The sequence below is a fragment of the Choloepus didactylus genome, chromosome 8 (assembly GCF_015220235.1).
Source record: "Choloepus didactylus isolate mChoDid1 chromosome 8, mChoDid1.pri, whole genome shotgun sequence".
NCBI lineage: Eukaryota > Metazoa > Chordata > Mammalia > Pilosa > Megalonychidae > Choloepus > Choloepus didactylus.
Window position 1 is genome coordinate 123,836,897 of NC_051314.1, and position 22,611 is coordinate 123,859,507.

The following is a 22,611-nucleotide window of genomic DNA, read 5'->3' on the forward strand; positions in this document are numbered from 1 at the left end:
TACAAGTTCCCTGTGTTCTCCTCCCATCCCAGAAGTAACCATTATCCTGAATTTGTCATTATTATTTCCATGGGTTTCTTTATATTTTTACTACCTATGTATCCCTAAATAATATTCAGAATTTATGTGTTCTTAATGTTTAGATAAGCAGTATCATACTTTTGATACTCTGCATCTTGTTTTTTTGTTTGTTTGTTTGCCATTTGTTTTTTAAGTTCAACAATATAGGGGACTCATAAGAGTTCCCTGTAATACAGATGCCTGTAGCTCTGGTTCATTCATTTTCACTTCTGGACAGTGTAATATTATAGTGTGTAAATATGTCATCATTTATATATTGATTCTCTCCTCATGGATCTTTTCTTATTTCCAATTTTTTGCCATTGCAAACAGTCCTATAGTGAATACATATACATGTCTCCTTGTGCATGAATGTGAGTCCCTCTAAGTTGACTTCTAGAAGTGTAATTGCTGATTAGTAGGCTAAGCACATCTTCATCTTAGGCTATCTTAGTTTGCCAAGGCCGCTATGACATATACCACACAATGAGTCGGCTTAAGCAACAGGAATTTACTTGCCCAAAGTTGCAGAGGCAAACATCCAAAACCAGGATGTAAGAAAGGCCATGCTTTCTCCTGGAATCGTTAGTGTCTGGTGATGGCGGATCTTTGCCACATAGCAAGCTCTGTCTGCCCTTGGTCTCTTCCCGTGGCTTTCTCTGACTGACTGCATCTAAATTTCCTTTTTTTATAAGGCCTTTAGTAATGGAGATTAAGACCCATCCTGATTCAATTTGGCAACAACAGAACTAATAATAACATCTTCAAAAGGTCCTATTTACAAATGGGTTCACCCCCCACCCCACCCCCCAGGATCACAGATTAAGATTTGAGCATGTCTTTTGTGGGATACACAATTCAATCCCCAATACTAGCTATTGCCAAATTATTCTCCAAAGAGCAATTCACTAACCAATACGGGATATAGGATTCCCCATTGTTTCACACCATTGTCATCCATTATCTAATGTGATCAGTGATCCTTGCAAGAAACCACTTGATGACAGGTTTTATAGGAAATTTAACAAACCCCAGATAAGGTCTGGATAACATTAGAAATAGGAAATATCCACAACCAGTGAGAGCAGTTTCTCACCGTTTCTCTCTTTCATCAGCCCCACTATAGCTATCATTTGAAAACACAGATGAGTTATAGGTTTCTGACTCCACCAACATTACCTACCTGCCTTATCCTGGAAACACACCAAGATCAGATGTACATAGAAGGAAAAGTATCTATATAAGGTCCAAGAGATTATAATTAGAATGTGACCCTCACTTTAGCTCTAGCTTTGGCACTTTCACCTTAAATTAATGACTATGTAGCTACTTAGTAGTCTCTTTTTCTTACCCCCAGATAATTCTGTGCACTGGACACGACCTCAGAAACCCAGGGCACCAGTGGGGCTTCTTTACCAGCCCCAGGCTCCCTCTGCGGAGGTGGAGATGACATCCTATGTGCTCCTGGCTTACCTCACGGCCCAGCCTGCCCCATCCCCAGATGACCTGACTACTGCATCGCACATCGTGAAGTGGATCATAAAGCAACAGAATTCCCAGGGCGGGTTCTCCTCCACCCAGGTCCGCGGTTTGCCAGATACTTTTATTTCACTGTCAGATAGAAAAGGGCTTGAACGATTTATAAACACAACTTGGAATTGGGAAGAGGTTATGACTATTCAGATACAGAGAGAAATAATGGAAAATGAAAGTCAGCAAGGGCAAAAAAAAGAAAATGCCTAGAATTTTGGTACTCTGTCTGTCCTAGTTTGTTGGGTCTGCTATGACAAATAACACACACTGGTTGGCTTAACAACAGGAATTAATTGTCTCATGGTTTCAGAGGCCAGGAATCTAATACCTAGGCATAGGCACAGCAGTGCTTGCTCTGCAAAATCTGTAGCATTCTGGTGCCGGCTTGCCAAAAACTTGGGGCACTGTGGCTTTTATCTCTGCCTCCCATGGCATGGCAAACTCTCTCTCCTTAGGTCTGTTCTTCTGGTTTCCACCGACTTCCGGCCTCTTCCTTTGGCTTTCTCTTTGTAAGGCCTCAGTAACATGGATTAAGGCCTACCCTCTTCAGTTTGGCTACACCTAAGTAGGATCTTAGGAGATCCTATTCACAAATGAGTCCACACCTTAACTGATAACACACCTTCAAAGGGTCCTATGTACAAACAGGTCCAAATTCACAGAAATGCAGATGAAGACTAAGAACACACCTTTTACTGGGAGCACAATTCCATCTACCACACTGTCCCTGCATTATTACCATAGTCTCCTATTTCCAGTAAGAACTCTACCTGCCTAAAGCATATTGGGGCACCAGGACCTTATGCTCAGTGGCCACAGCAGAGTGAATAAGAAAACCTCCTACATTCTTTTGGAAGTTCTAAGAGTTGCTTTCCAACTGTTTCCTGGAAATCCATGCCAAACCTAACAAGCTCTCCTTGCAAATCTCTCCATTCTTGGGTCCCCTTTAACTGGCTTCTTTTAAAGCTGACACATTGCATGCTTCCCCTGTCCACTTCTTAATATACAACCATTTGTTCATCCAGAACATAAAAAAAAACTGTCTATTTATCCAGCCTCCCAAGCATAACTATATAATCCTGTATCTAAAAACTTAATCAGTTTCCATAAGTACATGACAGGAATTTAATTGTAAGCATATATACCCTAAAAGGGAAAAAAAATTTTGGCAAAATGTCCACAAATCCTCTTTTAGCTGCATTTAATCTCTCTTTTTTCCATATGAATGGAAGAAATTGAATAGTTCTTTTAAAACAGCTACCGTTCATTTCTTAGGAATCTGCTATGTGGAGGCTGTCATTCAGACTCAGTGTTGAGGCGAACTGAGAATAAGACATAAGACAGAGCAAATCCACTGAGCACAGGAAGTATTCCAATAAAAAGGGAGAGCCAAACTTAAAATGTCAATAAATCAAAAGGACAATTATAATTACTCATCTTGTATTCCCTTTGGAGAAACTGAAGCATGACTCTGATCAAGGATGCAAAGAATCCTAGATTTTCTTGAGGCACTAACATCAGCAGCAAAAGAGTCTAATTTGGGGGGACAGCCAGACCCAACTTTAGTTGGGTAATGACAGATATTACCATAGTTGTTAAGTAAGACATTGTAGGCAAGTAGCTAATGCCAGAAAATGATCCTCATTCACATGTATTTCCCACATTCCATATCCCATATATATTTATAGAGGGCAGAAGGTCAATTTTCTGAGAAATAAAATTAACTTCTAGGGCATATAGTCTGAAGTAGATATGTGAATGTTATGTTCTGCCATTTGTCTAAAGATTATAATCAGTCTTGAAATTAGAACTCCAAAATTTAAGTAGCGATGGAAAAAGGAAATCAAAGCTCCTGTGTATGGCAGCTAACCTGGGCCTTTGGAAAACAGTCTTAGCCTCAAAGGTTTATCACACCTGAGCGGGTTCCCTTACTTGTCTCCTTCAGGACACAGTGGTGGCTCTTCAGGCCCTGTCCAGGTACGGAGCAGCCACTTTCGCCAGAACTGAGAAAACCGCACAGGTGGTCATTAAGGATTCGGAGAGCTTTTCCACAGATTTCCAAGTGAGCAACACCAACCGCCTGTTGCTAAAGCAGGTCTCATTGCCCAAGGTGCCTGGGGAGTATACCATCAGTGCATCTGGAGACAGATGTGTGTATATTCAGGTAAGAATCTTAAGCCAGGTGAGAACAAAAGACCCACAATAACTATTCTTAGTGAAAAGTCCTACTGGGCAAATGATGGGTCAAATCAGAAAAAAGAGTTAACAAAGTTGAAAAGAATTCTGCAGAAAGGAGAAAAACAAATTTTTGTCTTTGATGTTCCACAGACATCCTTGAAATACAATATTTTCCCAAAGAAGGAGGTGTTCCCCTTTGCCTTGGAGGTGCAGACTCTGCCCCAAACTTGTGATGGACCCAAAGCCCACACCAGCTTCCAGATCACACTGCGTGTCAGGTAAGACCTTCTAACTGCATCACCTAATTCTGAGAAAAGCAGCTACCTACTAGAATTCCTCAGGACGTAGAGCAGTGTGGCAGTAAACATTTGCTCCGTATTTATTGAGAAGCAATGTCTTCTCTTATGTTGATGCAATAGAATTTCTCAGTGATGGGGTTTACATTGTTCATCCACTGCCTCCAAGATCGATTCCTGTCCCTCCTCATTATTTAAAGGTTAGTGATTCCCCTCAGTAATAACTAAATAAAGAACAGTATCTACTACCTTTGACCTGGATATCTTCTAATGTAATGAAATCCTCTATTATTCTTGCTCTGTCCAGGACATGGAAAATCATTGAAAAGCTTGGCTAGAAGGAAATAGTCTCTGGTTATAACTCCCATTGGCAATAAATATATCTCAGATTATATATAAAATATTCATATTTGGGGAGAAATACATATATAAACAGCAATATTCAAGTAGCTACAGGGTTTACAAAAAATTATCTGCCCACCAAGGGTAGTATAACTTGGTTATGGGTAATATTCAGGAACTATGTTAAAATATAGTACAAGTAAAACCTAACCGGCAGAGATTAGAGGTCTCAAGCCCAGGATGTGCCTCACTGGTAAAGCTTTCTTAAAATAAAATTGCTCAGCATTCATACGCTTGAAATACTGATTTAATTGGTCCAGAAAATGGCTTGGTCTCTGAGCTGTAACAAGCTTCCTGACAATTCTGATGTACAGTCAGATTTCTGAACTACCATGGTAGGGTATCTAAGAAGACTTTTATGTAGTCTTCAGAGCTTTTGAGTGCTTACTGTGGATATAGAAAAAGAGAATGTTTAGTAAAACTGAAAACCCCAATTCCTTTTGTCCTTGGCTCTTCAGTTACACAGGGATCCGGCCTGTCTCCAACATGGCGATTGTTGATGTGAAGATGGTATCGGGCTTCATTCCCCTGAAACCAACAGTGAAGACGGTAGGAGATCCTATGTTAATTAATGTTTTATGTATCCCCAGACTAAGACTATACTAATATTAATACCCTTAAATCAATCTCAGTCATGGACTTATAATTTCTTCAAACTCATAAATATTATTTAAGATGTTTGTATGGCCATCCACCTTGTGCATAGCACTCTGCTAGGAGCTGTGACTACTGGAAAAAATATTAAAATGCTTTCACAAAGCTTAGAATCTTGTGACAAAGGTAAAGTATATGCACATTGACCGGTGAAAACACAAATATGACAGTAACAGATTGGCATAAACTATGAATATTACAGAAGTTCAGAGGAAAATGAGATCATTGTAAGTTAAAGCAGGTAAAGAAAAAAATTCCTTCAAAAGAATAGAATGTGAATTAAACTTTGAAATATGGGCAATTCCCAAGTTTAGGATATTTAGTTCCCTTTTTTTCAGATAAATCAACTTTATGAATAGCCCATGTGTTATGCTAATATTAAACCCTGAATCGAAATTACAGTTATCTTAAATTTTATCACATTACTGACTTCACTTATAAAAAAAAATTGAAAAAAAAATTCTACCCTCGTGCTTATTTTGGGAATAAAAAACTCTTTTTTCCCCTGGGTCCCCCAGAGATTTCATTTGTTTAATAACATTTGTGACTTATTAATTTTCTTCAGCTTGAAAAAACTAAACATGTGAACCGGACAGAAGTTAGCACCAACCATGTCCTGATTTATCTGGATAAGGTGAGAGCCCTGCCAGCAAAAAAGTGTAAATAATAAATGCTCTAGCGGATGGGGGAAGTAAGCAGGATGGTGAAAACAATCATGAAAAATGCATTTTGGCGAACACTTCCATACTAGAAACTTGAGTATTCTAATGTTAATTCCAGTGAGTGTTCTCCTCTCTTATATTTCACATGGAACTATAGGTAGAAGTGGTTTTCATAATATTGGGGTATGAATATTTCTGTGACTCCATAAGCAAGAAATTCTCCACAAAATGTGTTTATGTCCACAAGTATTGTAGGAAAGGAACCATTGGGATTAGTCAATTATTATATCAACATCACCATAACAATCCATATAAGAAGGGAAAATGCTGTCAATCTGAGAAAGGACTTAGACCATAAAATAATGAGACTAGCCCCACCAATAAACCCATCTGATTTTATAGCTATATGTTCTAGCCTAGTTTATTCATTCCTATGTTGATGGATATTATAGTTTACATAGTATATGAAACATAAGGCTGCAGTGATCAATCCTTTACATGCCTCGTTAAGTTAGCACAAGTATTTCTATAAGATAAAGTGAAACTGTACCATATCTCTTAAAAATGAACTTAGCTAGTCAACCAATAAAAACAGATTTTCATTTACGCCCTACAAACAGAGCCATGTTCTGGCATCCATGGATGTTTTCAAGTGGTTTTAGTTATTTAAGAAATAATTTGGGCAATTTCACATTCACTCACAGGGCTCTCTGCAAAATTTAAGGACCCTCTAGTGTGTTCCTAGTTGATAAAAAGGGTTTTTCCCTCCTAAAATAGATGAGTGCTTAAACTTATCCAAAGAATGGAGTAGAAACTTCTCTGGAAAGTGGTTTAATTTCCGTTTTCTTTCTAGGTAACAAATCAGACACTGAGCTTGTCCTTCAACGTTCTACAAGACGTCCAAGTAAGAGAACTAAAACCAGCCATAGTGAAAGTCTATGATTACTATGAGACAGGTGAGTGTGAGAGACTTTGACATGAAAACTAAGTCCTAAATTTAGATCTAAGAAATGTGTTGGGGTATTTACTACATTAAATGTTCTTCATTTTGTCTAATTCTCATCTCTTTTCTGCTATAGAAACATTATAGAAACTACCTATAGTATAAATATATCAAAAAATACAAGACACTTGTAGGATAAAATGAGTTTTAAACAAGTATAGTATCTGAACTGTCCTCAGGGAGCTTAGAGATATTTGAAAAGATAACAACATATGGCAGCATGCAATGTGTTGAATGATGCTGACGTTTTTGATATGCAGTTCTTCCCACAATAAAGATCCCTTCACTAACCTGTATCCCACAGATGTTTGCTTTCCCTCTCCCTTCACCTAATGTTTTTCTTTATTTTTTTCAGATGAGTTCGCAGTTGCTGAGTACAATGCTCCTTGCAGCAAAGGTAAGCAATTCACTCTCCTTCCAAATGCAGTCAGAACTCCTTTGGCTTGACCTCCAAATCTTTCTCCATAAAATTCTGGCTAAATATTTTTCATAGAAATCATACTGATCATACTGTAAATTATTATAAAAAGATGCATTGATTGGGAGATGGCCAATGACCCTGCTGAAGCTTTACCCAATTCTCAGACAGTTTGTTGGGTTGCTGATTGGGTAGGGATCTGTAAGGGATCTGATTTCCTACTGTGTTAATTGGGTTTCCTCAGGCATTATGACATCCAGAGTTAAGGAAAGGAATGCTCACTACTCAGGAAACCCTACCCCATCTTAATTTACTTTTCTTTCCCCTGTCACAGATCAAGGAAATGCCTGAGGACCATATGGATGAAAACTGCTTTGCTAGAATCCCTATTCCACACACTCAGGATTCCATAGAGAAAGCGTTTTTGTGTCTCCAGAGATTGATGAATAAACCCCTTTTCTGATCAGACTCTTCCACTGTTTCCTCATTCATTCAATAAGTATTGGTTACATTTCTATATGTTTCCCAATAGAATCCTGAAATAAAAATGCATTGCAATTAAGGCTGAGGGACTTGAGAATACAAAAAACATTACAATGATGTTGAGTGTGAATAAGCTCCGTGTAGAGGTGATGGGAATATAAGAAAGCATTGGATTATGTACCAGCAGGGTGTAAAGTGGTTTGGTTATAGGAAAACCCTAGAAAAAACTTGAGAAGTGGGTTTAGGAGAAAATAAAAGACTGACTTGACTAGAAAAGACTTAACCACATTAAAGGGAAGTAATCAGTTAACCTTATGTCTCAAATTAAATAAAGGATGAGAGATGAATATATCAAAAGGATGATACATATAGAAGCATGTCTTCTCAGAAGAAAGAATATATGGAACTCAACCCAAATAGAAGTATTATTTCTCAGAAACTTAAATCCACTAGAGTGTTCCTATGCCAAACAAGTCCTAAAACCCAGAGGTAATAGCCTCTTTAAGTTCAACAATCAGATGCAGTCACCTTCCCCATACTGTCGACACCCTCTTTCAATATGAACAAGTTAAGGTGCTCACTGCCGGGACACACCTGAAGATGGAGAAAGAGATTAAGTGAGAGGAGGGAGTAGCAGAAAAACAGATAAGATTTAACAAAAGTCTATGAATACTGAAACTTTATATATATATATGTTTAGATGCTGGGGTGTTGGAATAGCTGGAAGGAAGTAAATGACTTGGTAGAACTGTAGCCTGTAACATCCTTTGAAATTTTGCTCTATAGCTGCTCATTGACTTGTGCTTTGAAAGTTTTCACCTTTCTGTATATACCTTATATTGCATAATGGAGAAGGAACTGAGACTGGAACTGTAACCCATAACAATTTTTGAAATTACCAATATAACTGCTTGTTTAGCTACACATCATAAGTTAACACCTTTTTGAATGTATGGTATACTTTACAATAATGGAAATAGCTGAAGTTGTGGAACTGTGACCCATAACATGCTTTGAAATTTGCTCTCTAACTACTTGCTGAATAGTACTTTGAAAGTTATCACTATTATGTATATATGTTAAAGTTCATAATTTAAAAAGGACCTAAATGGGTGGAAAAATAGTCCACAAGAAGCTAAGTATGTGGGTGCCATAGGGTTCTGCAACTTCATTATGGGGTATATGTTTGGAAGATCTGAGAGCAGAGACATGAATGGACATTTGCACACTGGTGTTTATGGAATGAGTATTCATGATTTGCAATGGGTGGAGGTGGCCTAAGGGTACATAGACTGAGGAACAGAATGGTGAACTGTGATGTATGCATACAGTGGAATATTGAGCAACTACAAGAAGGAGTGAAGCTGTGAAACACTCAAGGAGGTGAATGGATTCTATAGACAGCATTTTGAGTAAAGTACACCAGAAACAAAAGCAAACACTATAATGCCTCTCCAACATGGACTAACTACAATGTGTAAACTAGAATTCAATCTTAGAGCACAGCCTATCAGGGGAATGATTACTGTAATGGTCCCTAGATTGTAAGCTCTTACAGCAGTCACGTCTGTCCCTGAATTGTAATGGCTATCCCCAAACTCTGATATGCTGATCCCTTTGTGTATAACCTGATCAGTCTCTGGAACTTTGGGTATCTGTGTGACACCTGAGACTCAGAGCTAAAGCTCGGCAAAAATGAATGTCAGTATTAGCACATACAGCAATGTTAACAAAACAAAACATAACAAAAGCAGCTGAAAAAGAGCCCAGACTTCAATTATAGGACTAGGGCAAATCAGGCCAAAGGGACAAGGTCGATACTGACAGTGTTTTAAAACTTCAAATTCCATGTGAGACCAAGGGAAGAGATGTCTATTTGGTGCAGGATCTATATTTTGTAAACAATTTAACTTGTACAGTCAGTTTGTTCAAACACCATAATTACATGGAACTTTGAATAGGAACTGAGATCTGGTAGGTTTGTGTAGGTTAGTGTGAAATAGTGACACATCCCAAAGTAATTTGGGCAGAGAATAGAAATATATATGCAGGCCCCCCCTGAGGAGCTGGGGCAGGGGGTGAAATATGGAAGTGTTGGGCTTCCCCACCTGGATTGTTGCTGATGTTCTCACAAACTTTGAGGGCTGAGGGCTTGGTATGCTGAGCCCTCTATCTTGGGGCTTGCCCTTCTGAAGCTTGTTACTACAAAGAAGAGGCTAAACCTGCTGATAATTGTGCCTAAGAGTCTCCCCCTGAGTACCTCTTTGTTGCTCAGATGTGGCCCTCCCTCTCTAGCTAAGCCAACTCAGCAGGTGAACTCACTGCCCTCCCCCTTACATGGGACCTGACTCCCAGAGGTGTAAATCTCCCTGGCAATGCACAATCTGACCCAGCATCATGGGATTGAGAACATCTTCTTGACCAAAAGAGGGATGCAAAATGAAACAAAATTAAGTTTCAATGGGTGAGTGATTTCAAACGGAGTCGAGAGGCCACTCTGGTGGACATTCTTGTGCACTATGTAGATAATCCTTTTTAGGTTTTAATGTGTTGGGAAATTGAAAATATCAATTTCCAACCCAGTAGCCTTGACTCTTGAAGATGATTGTATAACAATGTAGCTTACAAGGCGTGACAGTGTGGTTGTGAAAACCTTGTAGATCACACTCCCTTTATCCAGGGTACAAATGGGGACAAAAACTAAATGAAAAACAGGGTCAGATGATAGGAATAATTTGGATGTTCTTTTTTACTTTTATTTTTTATTCTTATTCTTTCTGGTGTAAGGAAAATGTTCAAAAATAATTTGGGGTTATGAATGCATAACTATAAGGTGGTAATGTGAACAGTTGATTGCACACCATGGATGATTGTATGGTATGTGAATATATCTCAATAAAACTGAATTTAATTTAAAAAAAAAAAAACATGGAACTACCCTACACAAACAGTGAACTTAAGTTAAACCATGGACTATAGTTGATAGTACAGTTATAAAAATGTGTTATCATCAATTGTAACAAATATTCCACACCAAGGTAAAGTGTTAATAATAGGGTTGTATATGGTAACCCAGTATTTTATTCAGGATTGTTCTGTAAACCGACAACAAAGAAAGAAAGGAAAGAATCACTCCTGGAAGTTTAGAGCCTAAAAATTTACTATATGTAAGGGTTGAAAAGAATTCAGGATATGACATTAGAAAAACATCTAAACAATAGCAAAATATGTGGCTAAAAATTGAATGAGAAAGCACTCTATGTATTGATATAGAATTACCTCCAGGAATATATTAAGTGACAAAAAGCAAAGCACAAAACAGTGAACATATCATGTGTGTCCATATTTTTTGCATTTGCATAAAGAAATACTAGACAAATACCAACACACAAAAAAGAAAAATAACTACTAAAAGTATTTGCCTACCTAAAGAAAGAGGGAGAATTAGGCAAAAGCCTTCAGGGTGGGAAGAACACCACTTAGTGAATACCATTTTAAATTATTTGTTTATTGAACCATGTGTATGTGTTTGCCATTTTAAAAGTTAAGTTTAAAACCAAAAACTAGAGAGGAGGGACAAGATGGTGAAGTGGTGAGGTGTGGAATTTAGTCACTCCTCTAGGGCAGCTGGTAATTAGCCAGGAACTGTATGAAACAGCATTCTCGGGGTCTTCAGTGACCAGTCACACATTGTACACAAGTTTGGAATGGGTGGAAAAGCTGAGATCACAGAGAAATTTGTAAGTTCCCCAGGCCAGTGGTCTGGCACCCCTCTCTGCCCAGACACCATGGACTGGAAAAAAAAAAACAATCTGCAGAGAACGAGAAGGGGGGCTAAACCCAGACTCAACTACAGAATTAATTAACAAATTAATTAATTAACTTTTGAAGATGGGGGTGCTAGATAGAGAAGGGCTGGGCTCCAGGAAGGGGAGGCACCCAGATGCTGGCTACAAGAAATACTAAAGGGAGTGCTACAGGCTGATAGGAAAAGACAGGAGAGAGAGGTTTGGAGAAGAGTGTAGAAATGAAGATTATCAGGAAGGGTAAAAGGACACAGAGGGAAAAAATAAGATATGACATATAAAATCCAACAGACAAAATGATAGAAGAAAGTACTGCCCATACAGTAATAACACTAAATGTTAATGGATTAAACTCCCCAATAAAAAGACACAGACTGGCAGAATGGATTAAAACACAGGACCCAACTCTATGCTGTCTACAAGAAACTCATTTTAGACACAAGGACAAAAATAGGCTGAAAAGTGAAAGGTTGGAAAAAGATGTTTCACAGAAACAACAATCAGAAAAAAAGCAAGAGTAGCTATATTAATATCAGACAAATTAGACTTCAAAAGTAAAATAATTAAAAGAGACAAAGAAGGACACGATATATTAATAAAAGGGTCAATTCATCAAGAAAACAAAACAATCATAAATATTTATGCACCAAGCCAGAGTGCCCCAAAATTCATGAGGCAGACACTGAGAACACTGAAAGGAGTAGATAACTTCACAATAATAGTTGGAGACTTCAATACACTGCTCTCATCAATGGGTAGAACATCTAGACAGAGGATCAACAAGGAAATGGAGATGTTGAATTGTATGACAAATGAGCTAAACAGTCATTTATAGGACACTACACCCCACAACAGGATACGCTTTTTCCTCAAGTGCTCATGGAACATTCTCTAGAATAAACCACATGTTGGGTCACAAAGCAAGTATCAACAAATTTAAAAATATTGATACTATACAAAACACTTCCTTGAACCATAGTGGAATGAAGTTGGAAATAAGTAACAGGCAGAAGGTCATAAAATTCACAAGTACATGGAGGCTAAACAACACACTCTTAGAAAACCAGTGGGTAAAGGAAGAAATTACAAGAGAAATTAGTAAATACCTCAAGGCAAATGACAATGAAAACACAATGTATCAAAACTTATGGGATGCAGCAAAGGCAGTGCTGCAAGGGAAATTTATTGCCCTAAACACCAATATTAAAAGAGAAAAGAGAACAAAAATTGAAGAATTAACTGCTCACCTGGAAGAACTAGAGAAAAAACAACAAAACTAACCCCAAAGCAAACAGGAGGAAAGAAATACCAAAGATTACAGCAGAAATAAATGAAACTGAGAACAGGAAAACAATAGAGAGAATCAACAAAACCAGAAGTTGGTTCTTTGAGAAAATCAATAAAACTGATGGACCCCTAGCTAGGCTAACAAAAAGGGGGGATGGGGGGAGGAGAGGATGCAAATAAATACAATCAGAAATGGGAAAGGAGATATAACTAACTAACCCTGCAGAAGTAAAGGAGATGAGAAGATACGATGAGCAACCATGTGCTAATAAACTAGACAACTTAGATGAAATGGACAACTTCCTAGAAAAGCATAAACAGCCAACATTGACTTGAGAAGAAATAGACAACCTCAATAAACCAATCACACCTAAAAGGATTGAATCAGCCATCAAAAAGCTCCCCAAAAAGAAAAACCCGGGACCAGATGGCTTCACATGTGAATTCTACCAATCATTCAAGAAAGAATCCTGCTCAAAATCTTCAAAAAAATTGAAGAGGAGGAAAAGATACCTAACTCATTCTATGAAGGCAACGTCATCCTAATATCAAAATCAGACAAAGGTACTACAAAAAAAGAAAACTATAGACCAATCTCTTTAATGAATACAGATGTAAAAATCCTCAACAAAATACTTGTAAATTGAATCCAGCTGCACATTAAAAGAATTATGCACCAAGACCAGGTGGGATTTATTCCAGGTATGCAAGGCTGGTTCAACACTAGAAAATCAATTAATGTAATACCCCACATCAATAAATCAAAGTGGAAGAACCACATGATCATCTTGATCAATGCAGGAAAGGCATTTGACAAAATTCAACATCCTTTCTTGATGAAAATACTTCAAAGGATAGGAATAGAAGGTAACTTTCTCAATATGATAAAGGCAATGTATAAAAAACCCACAGCTAACATCATACTCAATGAGGAGACACTGAAAGCTTTCCCCCTAAGATCAGGAACAAGACAGGGATGCCCACTATCATCATTGTTATTAAACATTGTGCTGGAAGTTCTAGCTAGAGCAATTAGGCAAGAAAAAGAAATAAAATGCATCCAAATTGGAGAGGAAGAAGTAAAACTTTCACTGTTTGCAGATGACATTATTCTATATGTATAAAATCTGGAAAAATCTACAGCAAAGCTATTAGAGCTAATCAATGAATACAGCAAAGTGGCAGGCTGCAAGATCAACATGCAACAAAATGTAGTGTTCCTATACACAAGTTATGTGCAACAAGAGGAGAAAATCAAGAAAAATTTCCATTTACAACAGCAGCCAAAAGAATCAAGTATTTAGGAATAAACTTAACCGAGGCCACAAAAGACCTATATTGAGAAAACCACAAGAAACTGCTAAAAGAAATTGAACAGAACCTAAAAATATGGAAGAACATACTGTGTTCATGGATTGGAAGACTAAATATAGTTAAGAAGTCAATTCTACCTAAACTGATTTATAGATTCAATGCAATACCAATTAAAATCCCAGCAAATCACTTTGTAGTAACAGAATAAACAATAACCAAATTTATTTGAAAGGGCAAGTTGCCCCAAATAGCCAAAATATTTTGAGAAAGAGAAATGAAGTGGGAGGTCTCACACTACATGACTTTGAAACATATTACAGAGCTACAGTGGTCAAAACAGCATGGTGCTGGCATAAGGATAGATATACTGACTAATGGAATCAAATTGAGTGTTCAGAAATAGACCCTCACATCTACAGACAATTGATCTTTGATAAGGCAGTCAAGTCAAAGCAACTGGGACAGAGCAGCTTTTTCAATAAATGGTGTTTGGAGAACTAGATATCCATTTCCAAAACAATGAAAGAGGACTCCTATCTCACACCTTACACAAAAATTAGCTCAAAATGGATCAAAGACCTAAACATTAATGCTAAGACCATAAGACTCTTAGAAGAAAAAGTAGAACACTATCTTAAAGAGCTTGTGATAGGAGGTGGTTTCCTAGACCTCACACCCACAGCACAAGCAACCAAAGAAAAATAGACAAATGGGATCTCCTCAAAATTAAACACTTTTGTACATCAAAGGACTTTGTCAGAAAAGTAAAAAGGCAGCCTACACAACAGGAGACAATATTTGGAAACCACATATCAGATAAGGGTTTAATATCCTGAATATATAAAAGGATCCTACAACTCAACAACAGAAGGACAAACACCCCAATTAAAAAATGGGCAAAAGACATGAACAGACACTTTTCTGAAGAAGAAATACAAATGGTTCAAAAACGTGAAAAAATGCTCAACTTCACCTTCTATTAGGGAAATGCAAATCAAAACCACAATGAGATATCATCTCATACCTACCAGAATGGCCATTATCCAAAAAACAGAAAATTACAAGTGCTGGAGAGGATGTGGAGAAAGAGGCACACTTATTCATTGTTGGTGGGAATGTAGAATGGGCAACCACTCTGGAAGACAGTGTGGCAGTTCCTCAGGAAGCTAAGTATAGATTTTCCATATGGCCCAGCTATTCCATTACTAGGTATATACTCAAAGGAACTGAAAGTTAAGACATGAATGGACATTTGTAAACGGATGTTTATTGCGCCATTATTCACAATTGCCAAGAGACAGAAACAGCCAAAATGTCCATCAACAAAAGAGTGGATAAACAAACTGTGGTACATACACACAATGGATTACACAGCTGTAAGACAGAACAAAGACACAGAACGTAATAACGTGGATGAACATTGAGGACATTATGTTGAGCAAAGTTAGCCAGAAACAAAAGAACAAATATTGTATGGTCTCACTAATATGAACTAACATTAATGAGCAAACTTTGATAGTTAAAAGATGATAACACTGGCTACCAGGAGATAGAAAGAGGATAGAGATCAGGCATTTGATGCAGAAAGACTACAGAATGTTCAGCAGGATTGATTGTATAGATCCAGAAATTGATAGCATACTACTGTGTGATGGTAGCACAATATTGTAAGTACACTGAACAAAGATATGTGTGAGTAAAGCTGAAAGAAGTGAGATAGGAGCATGTATGACACCAGAGGAAAAGATAGACGATAAAGACTGGGACTATATAACTTAGCAAAACCTGCAGTGGTCAATGATTGTGACTAAATGTACAATAATAAAAATGTTTTTACATGTGGGAGAACAAATGAATGTCAACCATGCAGAGTCGAAAAAGGTATGGTATTGAGGAAAAAAATATATAATCAAAGTGAACTGGAATCTGTGGTCAAACAGTAACATTGTAATATGCTTCCATTAAATGTAACAAAGGCAATATACCAAAACTGAATGTGTATGAGAGGGATAAAGGGAGGGATATGGGATTCTTGGTAGTGGTGTTGTTGTCTGTTCTTACTATTATGTTGTATGTATGACATTTTATTTTTCTTTTTATTATCTTTTTATTGTTCATTAAAAAAACTTTTTGTAGTAATAAATATGTTCAAGTGCTGACTTAGGTGATAATGCATAACTACATGATGATACCATGAACAAATGATTATACACTGTGGATAATTGTATGGTATGTAAATATATCTCTATAAAATTGTAGGAAAAAATATAAATAGGGATAAAAGTGCTGGAGAAAACGTGGAGAGAGGAATGTACCTATTTACTGCTGGTGAGGAGGCAGAATGCTACAGCCTTTCTGGAGGACAGTGTGGTGGTACCACAAGAAGCTAAATATGTGGGTGCCATAACCTTCTGCAACCTCATTATGGGGTATATGCTTGGAAGACCTGAGCGCAGAGACATGAATGGACATTTGCACGCTGGTGTTTATGGAATGAGAATTCATGATTTGCAATGGGTTGAGGTGGCCTAAGGGTACATCAGCTGAGGAACAGAATGGTGTTGTGGTGTATGCATACAGTGGAATATTGAGCAACTATGAGAAGGAGTAGAAGCTGTGAGACACTCAAGGAGGTGAATGGATCCTGTAGACAGCATTTTGAGTGAAACAAAGGCAAATGCTATATATAGCGTATAACCTGATTGGTCTCTGGAACTTCGGGTATCTGTGTGACACCTGAAACTCAGAGCTAGAGCTTGGCAGATATGAATAGTAGTATTAGTGCATACAGCAACTGTTTAAGAAAAAAAGCTGAAAAAGAGTCCAGACTTCAATTAGAGGACTAGGGCAAATCAGGCCAAAGGGAAAAGGTCGATACTGACAGTGTTTTAAAACTTCAACTTCCATGTGAGACCAAGGGAAGAGATGTTTATTTGGTGCAGGATCTATATTTTCTAAACAATTTAACTTGTCTAGTCAGTTTGTTCAAACACCATAATTATACAGAACTTTGAATAGGAAGTGAGATCTTGTAGGTCTGTATAGGTTACTGTGAAATAAAGACACACACCCCAAAGTAATTTGGGCAGAGAATAGAACTATGTATGCATGGCTCCCCTGATTAGCTGGGGGAAGATGCAGAAGTGTTGGACTTCCCCACCTGGATTGTTGCTGATGTTCTCACAAACATTGAGGATAACAGCTTGGTATGCTGTGCCCTCTATCTTGGGGCTTGCCCTTATGCAAAGGAGAGGCTAAACCTGCTTATAATTGTGCCTAAAGATCTCCTCCTGAGTGCCTCTTTGTTGCTCAGATGTGGTCTTCTCTCTCTCTCTCTAACTAAGCCAACTCAGCAGGTGAACTCACTGCCCTCCCCCTTATATGGACCTGACTCCCAGGGGTGTAAATCTCCCTGGTAATGCAGGATATGACTCCTGGAGATGAATCTGGACCTGGCATCGTGGGATTGAGAACATCTTCTTGACCAAAAGAGGGATGCAAAATGAAACAAAAAAGTTTTACTGGCTGAGAGATTTCAAATGGAATCAAGAGGTCACTCTGGTGGACATTCTTGTGCACTATATAGATAACCCTTTTTAGGTTTTAATGTATTGGGATAGCCAGAAGTAAATACCTGAAAATATCAAATTCCAACCCAGTAGCCTTGACTCTTGAAGACAATTGTATAACAAGGGGTGACAGTGTGGTTGTGAAAACCTTGTGGATCACAATCCCTTTATCCAGGGTATGGATGGATGAGTAGAAAAATGGGGACAAAAACTAAATGAAAAATAGGGTGGGATGGTGGGAATGATTTGGGTGTTCTTTTTTACTATTATTTTTTATTCTTATTCTTATTCTTTCTGGTATAAGGAAAATGTTCAGAAATAGTTTGGGGTGATGAATGCACAAATATATGATGGTATTATGACAGTTGATTGTACACCATGGATGATTGTATGGTAGGTGAATATATCTTAATAAAACTGAATTTAAAAAAAACAAATCCTGTATGATTAATGCATAATTCAGAGATGTAGTGAAACACTTGCCTTTTATATACATAACTTGGATAAAAAGAGATTGTATAAAATATCAGTAAATACATCTTTAAAAAAAACAAAAACTAAAAGTTAAGAATGAATATTGAATTTTTATGAGAAAGAATACTTGCTTTATAAAGTATAATTAAAGATACCTTTCTTTATAATATTCATTTCATCTTAAATCCTGAATACTCTTTATATCTTGTTTTATGAAATGTATTTTCCTGCTCTGGCTCCCCTTTCCTTCCTCTTCTTTGATCTCCCTTCCTGCTTCAAATCTCATGAACAGTAAGTACAAGACCAGAACTCAGATATTCTAACTCGCAATCCAATGTTGTTTACAACTCATTTTACTTGCTGAACTAAGGCAGAGAGGGATTGGCCTCCACTGAGAGACATTTTAGGCCGGGAGCCATTCCTCCTTCATTCCGGATACAATGAAAGTGGTGAGGGGCATCCCTCCATCCTTGTCACTGATATACCATCCAGCACCTCTCATTCTCCTTTTCTCATTCCTGTATTATCAGCCTCTCTTCTCTATTAGCTCCTTTTCTTCAGTATTTAAAAATCTTTGTCTCCTAATTAAAACACAAGAAAACAAAACTCCCTTCAACCACTCATCCCCCTCAAAATACCAACAAATCTTTGAAACAGTTATCTCACAATCTGTGATCACTTCCTCACATCCCTTTTTTGACTTCTTAGCCCATTGAAAACTGGATTATGACAATGTGACTGCCATGAAAATTCTGCCTTGTTACTGCTAAACCCAAAGGATTCTTTTCAATTCATTATATTCCTTGCCCTCTCTGTTGACTCTGTTGACCAGAGCTTTGAAGAGCAATGCTCGCTGTTCTCTACTCAGAATACATAAGACCTTTCTTTCTCCCTGCATTAAATACCCCAAAGAGATACACGATATTAGTTTGAAGTATTTCTCCACCCCAGAGGTTTTTTTCATTTCCCAAAAGGACCCTTAGGGACTAAAGAGACTTTACCATGTAGGGAAAAAATAGCCAACAGAGGCTAAGTTCCCTTCTCCTAATCTACCTACTCAAAAAAACAGATCTTAGAGGCAGCCATGTAAGGGTCTGGAAAGAATGCTCAAAATCCCCAACTAGGATTTTCAATGTGAAAGATAGTGAAAATGTGTTCTAACTGAAATAGAGACTCTAGGAACTTCCCAAACCTGATGGGATATAGCCTTAGTCAAAATTCGGTGACCATTGAAAGCAATGTCCCTTCCATGGAATCTGTGCCCCAACTTGCTCAGTTAAGAGATGTTGGGGCTGGAGCTGGTTAATCTGAGGAGCTTCTGGGGTCAGCTGAAAGAAGACTTACTTTCTCCATGGAGAACAGACAGAATTGTCTTTGTTTGCCACGGCTGCTATGACAAATAACACCAAATGGCTGGCATAAGCATCAAAAATTTATTGTTTCATGGTTTTGGAGATAAGATGTACAAAATCAAGGGCTCACCAGGCCATGCTTTCTCCTGCACTCTGTAGTATTCTGGTGCTGGCTTGATGCAATCTTTGGGGTTCCTTGATTTGCATCTCTAATTTCATCACATGGTCATCTGCTTCATTCTCTAGTTCTTTGACTTGTGGCTTCTGCAGACTGCATCCAAATTTCCTTTTTTTATGAGGACTCTGGTAATATGGGTTAAGACCCATCTTGATGCAATTTGACTTCATCTAAATAGAGCCTTTGAAGATCCTATTTACAAATGAGTGCAACCCTGACTCACCTTATCATATTCAAAGTCACTATTTACAAATGGGTTCACACCCACAGGAATGCAGATTAGGACTTAAAAATGTCTTTTAAGGGGTACACAATTCAATCCCCAATAAAATTCTTCACGTAATATCAGTTCTCCTTGGAATTCTGCCTGAATATTTCTCAGGCACGGGAAAATTTAAGTTCCGCACAACTTCCTTTTTTTCTGCATTTCAGTCTCTACCTTATAGAATTTCTTCTATTCTCTCAACCTCACCCTCCCCACCCATCCCAACACAATTGCTACCACAATCTCAGTGACCTCTTCAGACCTTACAAATGTGTAATTCTAGCTCATTTACTTGTTTATTTTCACATCCCTTTATTTCAGGCTCCCAAGGTTAATTAACAAAATTTGAAGAGAGGGAGTTAAGAAAGTCCCCATCCTACAAAACAATCCCAAAGGCCTAAATTTCCACCTTTGTATAAACACTCCTTTGGGTTAAAGCCATTGCTTCTCCAAGAATTTTAAAAGGTAAATGTTTAACATGTAAACATCATTATTGGGAAACTTGGCCAATTGCTTACAAAGAATGACAACTTGAGCAAGTTACTCAATTTCTTGGAGCCTGTTTCCACATCTTATAAGAGAGAAGTAAAAACCATAATTTTCATAGGGTATTGGTAGTGTTCAAATATATGTGACACTGCTTTTAAGCTATATATTAGAATACCAAGAGTACTACTTCTTAGAGATTATAATGATCCTTATGGACTCTTATCTGTAGATTGCTTTTTACGTTTATAATTAAAAAGAGGAAAATAAAAGTGAAGAGCATTTTTTAGGGCAGAGAGGGAGAAATTATAATTTGCAACAGTAAGCATATCTTGGAGAGGACAGATCAGACACATAGCTGAGCATAATGACAGCAAAAGAAAAAGGATGGCAGGAAAGGGAAGATAAAGGGGCACTAAAAACAATAATGCCTTATGTTAGCCTTTGCTCTTTGGATTTTTGTTGTTGTTGTGAAATCATCCCTGGGCTTCATCATTTAGAAACAATAAGATGTGGAGCCTAATAAGAGCACAAAGGATTGCTAAAAGAAATTAAAACCATGTTCAGGGGTTGGAAAGCTCAATATTAGAAAGAAGTCTCCAAATTGACCTATAGAATCAATGAAATTCCAATCAAAATCCCAGCAGGCTTTTTCATAAAAGCTGATAAACTGATTGTAAAGGTGACATGGAAATGTAAAGAATCTAGGCTTACATATAATAAGAACAGTGTTATAAGTCCTTCACTACCTGATTTTAGGACTACAATTATCAAGATAGTGTGGTACTGGTTTAAAGACAGACATATAGATAAAAGGAACAGAGTAGAAAGTCCAGAAATAGACCCACACAAAGAGAATACATCATTTTTGACAAAGGGGCCAATAAAATTCAATGGGGAAAGAACAGTCTTTTCAACAAATTGGACCAGCTGGTAGTAAATAATAATATAAAATAAAACAATTTTCTTCTCATTGTTCAACAGAATTATCTAATATTCAAGTTTTCTTGTTAAGTATCTTACAATTGCCACTCATTAAATCCTTCTATCTAATCCTCATTCAATATAGAAATAAACCAGTAAATGTTTTTAGTCTGAAACATTGATGAACCTAGTGTTTCTTTCATGGGTATGATTTTATGCTATGGACATTTCTCCTATCACATAACAGCTCTCATTCTACACAAAATGCACACTAAAAATAATAAGGCTTCTAAGAAAACAGGGTTACATTCAGACAACTAAAAAATATACACAATTTTGAAACCAAAGCATTAAAAAAAACAAGAGCAAACCTAATATAAATTTTAGCACAGTTAAATCTAAACTGTTATTTATTCACATCTAGCATTAATGTCAATTGATGCTTTGCAGATTTAAATTCCAGGGCTGGTGTTTTCTCCTTCAAGATGTAGGTCCTTGAAATTATATGTTTTGACTAGAGATCATTTTCATCAACATCAAAAATCTTATCCAAGATGTGGCCTTCCTCATCAATCTTTTATTTTTGCAGCTTTTTCACCTGCACTCACTACTTCTCCAGAGAGATTGATGTTAGAAAAGCATCAGACATTCCTAAAGCCGCTAAGTCAGTAATTATTTATACTAAAAGAAAGAGGTTATCAGAATTTTCAGCTCTTTTCTTAATATATTGCTAGCATTTTCTCTTTAATTAAGAGAAGGCTTTCTCCTGATATCTTCAAAACATTAACGTATGAGGTAAAATCCCACAGGAAATAACAAAATTCTTTATACTAACATAATTCCCCTATTTACTAATCATGTGTGAATCAATTTGTGTTATGTAATATACATTGTAGCATAAGAAACTTGAAGGTTTGTTTAGGAAATATATTTTTAACACAGGAAATAGAAAAAAACAGTCTGATTTATTGAAACCTATATATTTGTTAAATAAAATGTGAAACAAACACAGAAAAATGAGCTACTGCGAATTTTCTGGGTTATTTGTCACTCGTTAGATGGGAAGGGCCATGGCTTAGGATCTTTTCTAAAACTTTACTTTTGTAATTTTGATTCTATGAACAAGTCAAGTAGATTCAAAATGAAATGTGATTAATCTCCTTGATCTTAATGCAAATATAAGATTATTTCAAAGTGATGTCAGCAAGATGGTGGGATAGTCAGTAGCCAGCACCCAGGAACATCAAAAACAAGCAGAAACTGTCAG

At 37.2% G+C, this 22,611-nt stretch overlaps 2 protein-coding genes across 2 annotated transcripts in view; one reads left to right on the top strand and one right to left on the bottom strand.

The window, feature by feature from the left end:
- LOC119542452 (alpha-2-macroglobulin-like) overlaps positions 1-7,674 on the top strand; it is a 39,737-nt gene extending 32,063 nt beyond the window's left edge. The window contains exons 29-36 of the mRNA XM_037847214.1: positions 1,418-1,641; positions 3,539-3,757; positions 3,922-4,049; positions 4,928-5,018; positions 5,689-5,757; positions 6,639-6,741; positions 7,144-7,185; positions 7,541-7,674. Of these exons, the coding sequence (XP_037703142.1) occupies positions 1,418-1,641; positions 3,539-3,757; positions 3,922-4,049; positions 4,928-5,018; positions 5,689-5,757; positions 6,639-6,741; positions 7,144-7,185; positions 7,541-7,557 (893 nt within the window). The 3' untranslated portion in view covers positions 7,558-7,674. The remainder of the gene's footprint in view (positions 1-1,417; positions 1,642-3,538; positions 3,758-3,921; positions 4,050-4,927; positions 5,019-5,688; positions 5,758-6,638; positions 6,742-7,143; positions 7,186-7,540) is intronic.
- The window catches only part of KLRG1 (killer cell lectin like receptor G1), a 114,031-nt gene that overhangs the window by 16,420 nt on the left and 75,000 nt on the right, over positions 1-22,611 (bottom strand). The window lies entirely within an intron of this gene.